The sequence below is a fragment of the Balaenoptera borealis genome, assembly GCF_965194805.1.
Source record: "Balaenoptera borealis genome assembly, chromosome: 10".
Taxonomy (NCBI): domain Eukaryota; kingdom Metazoa; phylum Chordata; class Mammalia; order Artiodactyla; family Balaenopteridae; genus Balaenoptera; species Balaenoptera borealis.
In genome coordinates, this window is record NC_138874.1 from 87,127,066 (window position 1) to 87,140,067 (window position 13,002).

The 13,002-nt window shown below is 43.7% G+C and overlaps 1 protein-coding gene across 2 annotated transcripts in view; it reads left to right on the plus strand.

Moving 5' to 3' along the window:
- The window catches only part of DNTT (DNA nucleotidylexotransferase), a 38,301-nt gene that overhangs the window by 16,155 nt on the left and 9,144 nt on the right, over positions 1-13,002 (plus strand). For both annotated transcript variants that reach the window (XM_082406548.1, XM_082406549.1), the window contains exons 6-9: positions 552-675; positions 5,783-5,915; positions 6,979-7,087; positions 10,677-10,922. In XM_082406548.1, coding sequence (XP_082262674.1) covers positions 552-675; positions 5,783-5,915; positions 6,979-7,087; positions 10,677-10,922 — 612 coding nt within the window. The remainder of the gene's footprint in view (positions 1-551; positions 676-5,782; positions 5,916-6,978; positions 7,088-10,676; positions 10,923-13,002) is intronic.

A 13,002-nucleotide genomic window follows, 5' to 3' on the forward strand; every position in this document is an offset into this window, starting at 1 on the left:
TGCAGGGGCCAGAGACTTCCACCTACCAATCCCTTGGGTTCAGAAGTGATGCTCAGGCTAAACTGTGGTCGAGGGCAGAAGGCCAGGCTCAGAGGGCAGACAGACTGGGTTGAGTCTGGGCTCTGACACTTACCAGTTGTGTGATGGTGGAGAATTTATGCAACCTACACGTGCATCCCTCTTTAAATTGTGAGGGTGAATATGCATGAGTGTGTGTAAGGCACTCTTGGCAAAGGGTTGGGTACAGATACCTGTTGTCACACATTGACAGCGCAGGCAATCCTTATTGGATATCTGGAAGCCCTCGGCAGCGCCAGAAGCTGGCTCCGCACTTCTGCTTCATTTAGTAATAACATATGTCAGGAAGGGACCCTGCTGAAATGGAAATGCCTCTGAAAAATTACCATTGCCCACCTGCTTGTCATATTCGGGAGAAACTAGGTCAGAGATTTGTTTACACCTTTTCTTAATCGCTTGACCTTGAAAAGTATCATTTCATTGACATAATGATTGTTTTAGAAACTAAAGGCATGCCTTTCCCTTTGTTTCAGCTCTTTACTTCTGTATTTGGAGTGGGATTGAAGACGTCTGAGAAATGGTTCAGGATGGGGTTCAGATCTCTGAGTAAAATAAGGTCGGACAAAACCTTGAAATTCACAAGAATGCAGAAAGCAGGTGAATTGTCTCTCCTAAAAAAATCTCATGTTGTTGCCATGGGCTGGTCAGGTTGTGGAAGGGATCTGTCTGCTGTACTTCATACGTCAACTCCAGTCTTGGTGAGCTGGTCTCTTGTTTGGCCTCTTTTCATGCTATGGCTAAAAGCCCAAGCTTTTGGAATCAGACAGACCTGGATCCAAATCCTGGCTCTGGCACTCTCCAGTCGTGTGATCTTGAGAAAGTTAGTTAAAATCTTTGAGCCTTCGTTACCTCATCTATAAAAGGGAGGTAACATCGGTACGTAAGTGGGGAATAGATCAGATCTTACAGGCAAAGCGCTTAGCCTGGCACAGAGCAAATATACCCTGCATGAAGGCTGTTGTCATTCCTTTATCCCACTGTCAAACCTGGTTGCACCATTGATCTAGTTCTTACTGAACTGACCCTTCCAGATATTTGGGTCCTGGCTGGGTAAGAGGTATGGGTGAGGAATCCAAGACAGAAAGTTGACCTGGAGGGTTGGGGAGTAAAGAATATTTGAACGAATTAGAGCTGTTGGTTGGTACAAATATGGATCTGCTTTAGAAACTGTAAGACACAAGGACATAGAAGGGAAATGGTGGAAATCTAGACAGGGGTTTATCTACCCAACCAAGACTCCTTAACCCAGAAGAGTGTAGAGACAGGCATCTGAAAGTCTGGCAGGGCCTCACGGAGGTTGAAGGTGGCTTGGTCACTTCTATTTATGGAGGGTCCTGGTATATTTTTTTCAATCAAGAAATGTCAAAAAACAGGGTCAAAAATTGTGTGATTTAAATGTTCATTTTTAATATGCAATAGAAATACAGTATAACTGGGATTTGAAAGAAAGTCACAGCCACAGTTCTGAGCACTATAGCTTCTGAGTTACAAAGAATGAGGACGTCATCAACATTTTTAATCATATGAAAGTAAGGGAATCTTCTACAAGAGGAGACCAGAAAGAAAAGAAAAAAGAAAACAGCTATCTTCTGTTTAAGTGATGAAAAGAAACAAGCAAGAGGAGAGGAAGAAATCAATTCTTGGTGGTTACATCAATGCTACCATAGAATTCCCCAACTTCATAAAGTTGCTAGCCTCCAAAAAATTGCTAATAAGCTTTATAAGATGCCACATAGGAACTAAAAGGGCCTAAGGAAAAAAAAGACCCATATTCATATTCTGGGCTTCTGAAAGTGCACACTTAATAAGCGTGATGTACACCAGCTCTAGAGATGCCATAGAAATATATACATAAGTATTAAAATATACATAAGTATGAAACATGGCTCAGAATGATAGTAAAGGCTGTCAACACTTAGAGAGAAAGTGGGAGGCAAAGCCGTGTTTCCCTTAGATGAAAACCTTTATCAACGGACACCGAATGCTCTTGGGATCCAAGTAGCTCCCAAGTCCCCAGCTTTGTAAACTGGATTTTTCTCTTCCTATTTGGGTTCTTCCAGACAGATGAATGAAGCAGCTATTACTCTCTCAATCCATCAGTGATGGCCATCCGACTATTTAATGCTTTTGTTTTATGTAGAACTCGAGGAATGCCTTCCTATCATACTTATAGCTGAAAAACCCAGGCTTTATGTATCCCTTGTGGCAGCGCTACAATGAATGGACTTGTCAATGGGAATAGTTTAGCATTTTGCCAAGGGTAAGCTAACTGAACATGTTGAAAGTACGATTCAGGGGTGAAACCCTGTTTCAGTTTTACTTAAAATCATACTTGGTTTTAATTCCCTGAGGCTTGAGGATTCACATGCCACACTGGTTTCTGAAATATAACAGCACACACATAACACTGTACAGGGTAATAAGTTTCTTGTAATAAGTTCACCTCCCTACCATACCCAAAAGGAAAGCCAATTAAGTTGCTTTCATGGGTGTCAACAAATTATTAAACTATCTCCATGTTCGTTCCTGATACCTGCATATGTCCTTAAAGAAATTGTTGTTAATCATGACTTTTGGTTTAGGTACATCCTGAACAAGCACAGGAGTTTTATGGTTACCAAATGAGTTGTACTGTGAATATCAGCCATGATGAAATTTTTGTATCAAAAAAGAGCCAAATGGAGCATTGTTGTTCATTTTTTTTCACATTTATACATTATTTGTTTAATTTTATTAAATTGATTTTTTAAAATATGGTAAGAACACAACATGAGATCTACCCTCTTAGCAATTTTTCTTCCATTGGTATCATAATTTATTTACCCATTTCCTGTTGATGGACATTAGAATTATTTCCAGTTTTTGGCTATGAACATTCTTGTACCTGTGGATATATGTCCTCATTTCTCTTGTGCATACACCTAGGAGTGAAATTGCTGGGTCAGAGGCCGGATAGCTATTGATTTAGCTCTATCAGACACCCCACCAGCACTGTGTCAGATACATAAAATGCAAATATCTTCTCCCAGTTGGTAGCGTGTTTCTTCATTGCTTGATAATGTCCTTCGATGAATATACGTTCTTATATTCAATGAAATCCAAATTATCAATCTTTTCATTATAGTTAGTGCCCCCGCACCCCTGCTCTGTTTCAGAGATGTTTGCTTACCCTCAAGAACATAAAGATATTTTCCTGTTTTCCTTCAGAACCCTGATTCTTTTTAACTTTTGCACGGAAGTCTATGATCCACATCACATTTACTAATGAATTTTTGAGTGTGCAGTAGAGTACTGTTAATGGAGTATTGTGTGGCAGGCACAACGATGCACAGCAGATCTCTGCTGAAACTTTGTACCCGTTGCACAGCAACCCCCTGAAAGCATTGCTTTTTAAATCAAATGCTCCACACACAAAAATGGCCATATTGCAATAAAAATGTGGCTTTATTTTATTTTATTATTTTTAGCATCTTTATTGGAGTATAATTGCTTTACAATGGTGTGCTAGTTTCTGCTTTATAACAAAGTGAATCAGCTATACATATACATATATCCTCATATCCCCTCCCTCTTGAGTCTCCCTCCCACCCTCCCTATCCCACCCCTCTAGGTGGTCACAAAACACCGAGCTGATCTCCCTGTGCTTGTGGCTTTATTTTAAAAAAAGAGAGAGTTTTAGGATTGATATAAAAAACAATAGTGTTCCACAAGCTGTGTGATTTTGTACTGGGCACAGTTTATAGATGTATTAGTGTGAACATTATCTTCTCTTGGTCCTGCCATTATGATTCTGCAACTGTCCTTATTTAGAGATAACATGGGAAGTTTGAATTTGAGAATTTTGTGACCGTGATGTTCTAGCCAAATGGCCTTCCTGCCTCCTCCCTCCCGTGATCCTGGAGGTGAGAAGGACCAACATGGTGGCTCCACATCTTTCCAGAGAGCAGTGATGGGTGAAACTGCTAGGAGGTAGACTTAAGCTCATGAAAATAAAGAACTTTTGACGCTTCCCCCCATTTTGTTTTTGGTGAGAACAAGTAGGATCTACTTTCTTAGCAAATTTCAAGTATACCACAGAGTACTGTTAACTATAGTCACCATGCTGTACATTAGATCTCCAGAACTTATTCATCCCACGTATCTGAAACTTTGTGCCCTTTGACAAACATCTCTCCACTGCCCCAACCCTCCAGCCCCTAGTAACTGCTATTCTACTCTCTGCTTCTAAGAGACATTTTTTAGATTCCACATATAAGTGACATCATGCAATACCTGTCTTTCTGTGTCTGATTTATTTCACTTAGCATAATGCCCCCAGTTCATTCACATTGTTGTGAATGACAATATTGCCTTCTTTTTTTAAGGCTGAATAATATTCCATTGTATGCTAATTAGCTCGATTGTGGTAACCATTTCACAATGTGTACATATATCAAAACCTCATGTTGTACACCTTAAATTTAAACAATTTTGGTCAATTATACCTCAATAAAGCTGAGGGAAAAAAGAGAAAGAACTGCCCTCAAAAGACCTTACAATTAGGAAATGGGCAGCTTCTGGAGGTATCAAAGCCTCCCATTATTAGAAAGATTCAGGCAGAGTTGGAATGCCTCCCTCTTGTGGACCCTAGGGAAGAGAGCAGTGCCTTGTATGGAAGGATAACTAGATGGCCCTCAGGCTCTATGGATCTCTCCTGCACCCTGCTCCCCTCCCCTCCTCCGCTTCATCCCAATTCTTGGAGATAAGGCTCCCATCTCCTTTACTACTCTGCTCCACACCTCCCTCTGTGGGTCTGTGGGGTTAACCAAGTCATTAGAACAACTCTTCATCATGACCACTCTGTCTGAGCTTTCGTTTATTCGTGATGGTCAGACAAAGAAGCAATAAGCCAGACCACCAGAGGCATTTTCCAACTCTCCTCAGATGCAAATCTACCCTCTTCCTATTTTTTTTTTTAATAAATTTACTTATTTATTTATTTTTGGCTGCGTTGGGTCTTCGTTGCTGCATGCAGGCTTTTCTCTAGTTGTGGTGAGCAGGGGCTACTCTTTGCTGTGGTGCGTGGGCTTCTCATTGCGGTGGCTTCTCTTGTTGTGGAGCACGGGCTCTAGGCGCGTGGGCTTCAGTAGTTGTGGCTTGCGGGCTCTAGAGCGCAGGCTCAGTAGTTGTGGCGCTCAGGCTTAGTTGCTCCACAGCATGTGGGATCTTCCCAGACCAGGGCTTAAACCCGTGTCCCCTGTATTGGCAGGCGTATTCTCAACTACTGCGCCAACAGGGAAGCCCCCCACCTTCCTATTCTTGACTTCAATTCTTTAATTCATCTATAACCGTGCAACCCCAAATCTTCCCACCCCAAATCTTTATGCATTATCTTTTTAAAATAATAGGGCACAGCTTATTGATCAGGAGGGCTGGTTCTTCAATAGGAAGTCAGATTTGAACAGCTTGGTTCTAGGATATGAAATATTGCCTCTTCCTTAGTCAGGAAATTTTAAGTCTCTCAGTCAGAAAGCAAAGAGCCATTGTTAACACGAAAAATTCACAACCAAGAGAACGCAGATCACTTGGTCTCTGTGGAACAGTTTGGCGTTGATGTCTGTGGTCATGTTAGCTCTATGTGGGGACGAATCCCCCCTCACTGAGGGCTGGTCATTTCACACGAGACATGTCCCTTTCTCCATTGACCTGTCCAATGGCCTCTCAGGATTCCTCTATTATGAAGACCTTGTCAGCCGTGTGACCAGGGCCGAAGCAGAGGCAGTCAGTGTGCTGGTTAAAGAGGCCGTCTGGGCATTTATGCCTGATGCCTTCGTCACCATGACAGGAGGATTCCGGAGGTAAATAATGATGACAGCTGCTTTTACCTCCCCTGCTCTAACACCTTCAGTGGCTCCCCATGCTCAGGAGTTTTGGCACTAGAGGCCTTCGGGGGTCTGGCGCCAGCTTCTCTCTGCAGCCTCATCTCCTGCACCTCATGTTTCACTCCAGCAACCCCAAGTGGCTTGTCATTCTCAGCACACACAGAGCACTTTCTCGCCTCTGTGACTTTGCTCCGTCCCACCTTTCTGCTTGGGCTTGTTTTCCTCAACTCATCAGCTGGCTCACTTCTCCTCATCCTTTAAGCTTCAATTCAGATGCCACCTCCCCCAGAAAGCCTTCCTTGACTCCCTCCTCCCCATGCTGGGCGAGGCACCCCTCCTCAGTTCTCCCTGGACAGCTGTCAAGTAATTTGTTTGTATTGTTTGTATGCGTGTTTCCCCACTAAGGTTTGGGAACTTAATGCTCAGTGAGAGCCAGTGCGTGGTGCCTGGCACACAGTAGGCACTCGAGAAATATTGGTTGTGTCAATGAGTGAATAAACTCTTCACAGAGATGTGTGCAATTTTTGGATATTGAAGCCCCGTTTCAGAAAGAGACTCCTTCCCTCCCTCTCCATGTCTCCCCATGGTCCTCTTACATGGTGGCTGTTGGCTGTGGAGGTGACGGAGAAAGTGGGAAGACAAGATCAAATCCAAGAAAATGTCCTTAGTCTATGTCATAATTCCAAGAACCCTATCTCATATTACGTGAATATAATTCTTGGTTTGCTTGTTGTCCTGCTTGTCTCTGGTGTGTGGGAGTGTGTGCATGTGTGGGTGTGGAGAAGAAATCATCTTTGCCATTTTTACCCACATGTACCTAATCATATACGTACCGTGTATGATTTTTTAATTTTCCTGTGTCATAAATTTATTTTGCAAGGAGGAGAGTTGTGTAACCAAGGATCTTTTGTTCAAAAAATACATCTTGAGCATTTTGTGTTGCAAACTTTAAGCATGGGGCATAGAAACACAGGTGACTTTCTTAAATTGAGAGCTAAAAATCTAATTTATTTCAATTTTATACAATTTTTAAAATCAGGTGTAAGAAGACTGGACATGATGTAGATTTTTTAATTACCAGCCCAGGATCAACAGAGGATGAAGAGCAACAACTTTTGCCTAAAGTGATGAACTTATGGGAAAGAAAGGTAAGAAGAAAGATCATAAGTAGATGTTTGGACACTCAAGAATTATATTAATACCATTGAATTTGGCACACTATTGACCTTGTAAATGTGTAATGATCATCTAACTGATTCTCAGTTGTTGGCAACAGCTTACACAGTGCCAGTGACATGCAGTGAGACTTATCTGCTTTGGGTCCTAGAGTCCAGGTTGTGAGCTTGTGTATACACACTCGTCCTATTACCAAAGGGGCCGAGGGTGGCTTGTCTCTGTGTTGGACGTGCAGAGGCATCAGAGCCCTAAACAAAACGAACAGCGTGTGCTGAGAAGACCTGGGAAGTGTGAACCAGGGTAGAGCAAGCTTAGGGGTGGGGCTAAGACTAGGATAAAATCAGCCTAAGATGTGTTGGGGCTGCCTTGAACTCTGTGTTGGTCAATAACCACCTTGACTTTGTGCTGAGATGGGAAGAAGTGAGCTAATGAGGGCAAGCTGGGCCCAGCAGAGGTCATGGCTCAGGAGCCCCCACCCACTGAGATCAGATTTGCCCCGGGCCGCATATTGCCCAGTGGAGGGAACTAAGGATGACCCTGCGGCCAGAGCCACCTGCAGGGCCCTGACTCCTGCCCGACTCCAGTGAGAGGTCTGAGGAGACCAGAGGGCCCTTCCCTAGGAACCCGAAGGCCTGGATGGGTCGAGGAGGCTGGGGTTGGTGTTTTTCCAGCACAGCTTCTTTTTCCCTGCATGATTTAGCATCTTCTGGGTGTGGACAAATCTCCCTGACACACAGGAGAAAGAAGACCTCAGATACAGTTAGTACAAGAAACACGCAACCCGGGTGCCAGGAGTACCAGAATTGAAGAACCAACTTTGGAACCAGATCCAAATTCACCCACGAGGCCCCTCTCTCTCTCAGGAGTGGGGATCCAGACGGCCAGGAGCTCTGAGAGTGAACATCATAGGCTGAGCCAGGGGAATGCCGGACGAGAAAGAGTCAGCGGAACCTAGGCTGGCCCTACTTCTCCGCTCGAGCAGGAAAGCTGAAAGATTCTCATGGACAGACAGCACCCTGATGGGCTCTGCCAGCCACGGGCTGGGTGGAGAGAGGGCTGCCTGGACCCCCATCAGAGGCTCTGGCAAGGGTGGACCTATTTGACCTTGGTATACAGTCACCACCCTCCCCATGCTCTGAGACTGTCCCAGCCCGGCATGGGATGGGGTTGGGAGATGGGGACAAGGAGCCTCATTTTCGTTGGTCTTTCTTCGGCCACCAGGCAGCCATACTGCTGGTCCCCAAGCAAAGAGATGGGCAGACACTGGTGGAGGCAGAGGTTAAGCACTTGAGTTTTAGATTTGGGATTTTAAAAGCACAACCCTGCCATTTACTGGCTGTAGGAGCTGGGACTCTTTCCTAGCTTCTCTTTCCTCACCTGTAAAACAGGGATAGCAAGCCTCTCTCATTCGCTAATGGGAGGATTAACTGAGAGAATTAGATAAGGCATTTGGTGCAGGGCTTGATAAATGCCTATTAAACAGTGGCTATAGTCATGATCTCTCCTGCACGACTGTATATTGAACTCTGCCGGAGAGCCAGGCACTGTGCCGGGTGAGGGGACCCAGGGGAGAACATGAGCAGCTGCACCCCTTCCCTTGCTGACAAACAGGCACCAACTCTGTCCACACCCCTGCAGCCCCACGCCTGCCCCCAACATCTCGGTTGTGAATCATGGTTAACTTCCACCTCTACCTCACTCCCCACCCCTGCCTTTCTTACCGAAATCTGCACTTTCCAGATTAAAATGATTATATCTCATGCAGGCACACTTGAGCACATGCTTACACGACACACGCATATACACATACGATGTTTTGAAACACCTGCAGAACGAATGAACAGCCAATGGGTATGGTTTTCAGTTGCCTATCAGATGAATCTACATGTGGTCCTTGTAGAAGACCTCTCGGTGGAAGAAATGGAGGAAAAGAGCTTGGAAATACTGATCTTGGGGGGAGGGTGCCATCCAGAAGACTCCACTGGCCACCAGCAATTCACCCCAAAGAGGGGAGGGCTGGCTGGGTGTAGTTTGGGTTCATGCCTGGCGGGTGGCCCGTCTGTCTATGACCAGCCAAAGTATCACCACCACGTGGCAATAGTACAAACACAGTTTACAACTTTTAGGAAGCCAGCTTTGTGAATTTTTTTAAAGGGGGGAGGGATGTTATAAATTTGGCTTCAAAGTGAGACTGTTTTGATATTTTAATAGCTCGCTTTTCAGATTTACATAATTCAAATTGACATGAAAGGCTGCTATATTGACTAATCTTAGTAAGTTTCATTAAAAAGCAGAATTGTGTCTTCCCGGAGTTGGTTGTTAGATTTGTCTAGGGCAACATCTGCCTCCTGCACCAGAGGCTCTTCCTGACATCAGAGCTCCCCCCCACAATCCCCCCACTCCCCACCCCTGCTTCAGATGGTGCCGGTTCTTCCTCATACCTTTTCTGGGAGAGGCACTGAAGGGCCAAGTGTTCCCTCTTCTGAGATCAGCAAAAGGAAAAGCATCCCCTCCTCAAAGTGTTGAGTTGAATTGAAACAATGTCTCTTGGGGGTGGGGGTGGGTTGCACACGAAATGCCAAGCGCTTCTAATAACAATAGCAAATGGAACTAGTGATGCTCCAAGTGTGGTCCCTAGATCAGAAGCGTCAGCACCACCTGGGAACTTATTAGAAATTCAAAATCATCCCCCCCCCCCACCCCTCCCGCCGCACGAATCAGTCTGGGGACAGGACCTCCCAAACTGTGCTTTAACAAACCTTCCAAATGCGTCTGATGATAATATTTGAGAATGTCTGACCTAAAGAATCTGAGAACAAATCATACACCCTAATAGCTATGACTAGATTATTTTCAGGTTATTTGCTCTTTCAGTTGCTGCTCAGATTCAGCAGTTAGTTGCATAGTTCTGCCTTTCCCTACCCCACATCTGCCCTGTGCCGTGAGGAAGTCCCACGGAGCAGATAAATTGGAGGATGGCAGCTTGCTGGGCGTAACTTTCTGACTAGGCAACGTTCGGTGATGTGCCACCAATTTTGTCTGAGTGTCCAAGGCAGGCAGAGCAACAATCTCAAAGTGCTCCCTAGAAAGAGCGAGTCATCAGGCCCCAACGCAGCTGAGCCTCAGTCACAACCTTTTGGGCCAAGTAGACCTAGTCATCAGTATAATATGGAGGGACACTAAGTCCGAACAACCGCATAGAAACGGCACGGCTTTTTGTTCAAAGTTGGTTTGTACTTAAGGGAGTGCGGCAGGTTTCTGAGCACTGGTCTGCCGTCAGACCTTGGGGGAGTGGATTCTCTGGCAGCTTTGCCATGAAGCGGCCTTGGCTTGGCGCCTCTAATCGCTAAATTCCTCTGCTGCAGAGAGAGCGTAACACACCCGCTCCTTGGCTCCCTCTGCTAGTGTCGCCAGGTGGGCTCACAACGCAAGGACAAAACGCACCCACGTTTTGCTTAAATCTGCAAAGCTTTCTTTAAGAGCGTTCATTAAGAGCCCAATATAAAATCTCTGACCCTCTGCATCAGGGACTCTTCCTGACGTCTTTCTGTTTATTTTCAGGGATTACTTTTATACTATGACCTTGTGGAGTCGACATTTGAAAAGTTCAAGGTGCCAAGCAGGCAAGTGGATACTTTAGATCATTTTCAAAAATGCTTTCTGATTTTAAAATTGCACCATCAGAGAGTGGACAGTGACACGTCCATCCAAGAGGAAGGAAAGACCTGGAAGGCCATCCGTGTGGACCTGGTCATGTGTCCCTACGAGCAACATGCCTTTGCCCTGCTCGGCTGGACTGGCTCCCGGGTAAGTGCTACCTGGCTCTGTGGGATGGTCTTAGCTTTCCAGAAGAGCTAGACTGGGTCTACCTGGGCCCAGGGGAGAGACAATGGCAGTGGGGGTGGGGATGGGGGGAGACGGACAAGGAGGGGGGAGGGGGTGGACAGGAGAGAGGGAAGTGGCCAGAAATCTCTAAATCAGGGCATTCCACCTGCACATGGTCAAGTGAGACAGATGCATTTACAACAGTTATTCTCAAAATGAGATCCCCTCTGAATTGGGAGATTGGGATTGACATGTATACACTGATGTGTATAAAATGGATGACTAATAAGAAAATAAATAAATAAATAAACATTAAAAATAAAAAATATAACACACACAAAAAAGAAAGAAGCCAAGACACAAAAGGCCACATATTGTATAAAGCTATATGAAATCTCCAGAATTGGTAAATCCATAGAGACAGAAAGTAGATTAGAGGTTGCCAGGGGCTAGGTGGAGAAGAAAAGGATGTGACTGCTAACAAGCATGGATTTCTTTGGGGGTGATAAAAATGTTCTGTAATTACAGATTGGTGATAGTTGGACAACTTCATAAATATACGAAAAGCCACTGAATTGTACACTACAAAACAGTAAATTTTACTGTATGTGAACTATACCTCAATTTAAAGAAAGAATAAATGAATTAGCACAAAATGTGTAGTTAGTGAAACTTACTGATATATTAAATGAAGCATATCTTAAATATTTCATCTGTCATGAAATCTTACCTTCTAATAAGTCTAAGAAACTTGTTTTTATGATGTAAACATTTTTGTTAAAAACAACATCACAACTGTCAATAATTTTTACCGTGTTTCAATGTACCCATCAAAACTTTAGATTAAAAAAGACTTTAAGAAGAAAAGTTGCAAATTAAAACAAAACCAAGTATGGATTTATACCAGTTACACGATTCCCTTAGAGTGGCTCATGAATCATCGGTATATTCTGAGCATCATAGATGATTATGATTACAGACTTATTTACACAAGGTAAAGTTTATAAATCTTTGACTAGGAGTCAAATTTCTAACAAGGAGTCAATGACTGCTAATTTTTTATTTTGTACCACAATGGATGTCCAAAACTTAGTATTTCTGCTCTTGGCTATGTCTCAATTCTATTAATTCCCTTCTGGGGGAAAAAAAAAGACAATTCTACAGGAACTCAGAACAACTGCATGTAATAGCTTAAAATCGTATTAATTCAAATTAATATTACTGGAGGAATGTATGACATTACTACCATAAAATAATAATGTGTGAATTATTAATATACCAAAATAAAATTATCTTCTTATTCCTACTACACAGAATAATTCATTTTAATTCTAGAGACGTATACTTAATTGCCAAGCCAAGAGCCTGCCTACTTCATTCATTAAGTCAACAACTATTGGCTGAGCAGTTATTATGTTCACAATATTATAAGGAATACAAAGATACTGGTTCCCACACTCAAGGGATTTACAATGTAATACAAGATGGAAATGGGCAGGTAATAGAATGTGGGGATGGATTATAAATGTTGAGGACCTTACAGTTTAACCTATAGGTAACGGGGAAACTATTAAATGATCTGAACCATCTACTGAGTTAGACTAGGAGATTAACACAATAGTCTAGACAAGGATGAGAAAGATCTAAATTAAAGTAATGGCGGGGAAAGGCAGATGAAGAAAGACTCTCAAGTCATATTTAGGTGGTAAAATCAGTAGGACTTGGGTGACTGCATATAGAGGAAGCAATACCACCTAGAAGTTAAGGTTTGCATAGGCTTTGAAAACACACTAAAAAAAAGAAAAAAAAAGAGATCCCCTGACCAGCAGCATCACTCTTACCTGGGAACAGGTTAGACATGTAAATTCTCCACCCCACCTCAGACCTACTGAATCAGAAACTCTGGGGGAAGAGCCCAGCAGTTTGTGTTTGAAAGAACCCTGCAGGTGACGCAGCTAAAGTATGAGAACCATGGAAGCAGAGAAAGCAGTCTGGTGGCTAAGGGCACACGTTTGGCTCATCCCAGACCTGGTCACAAGCCCCTGCCCTGACTCTTACCAGC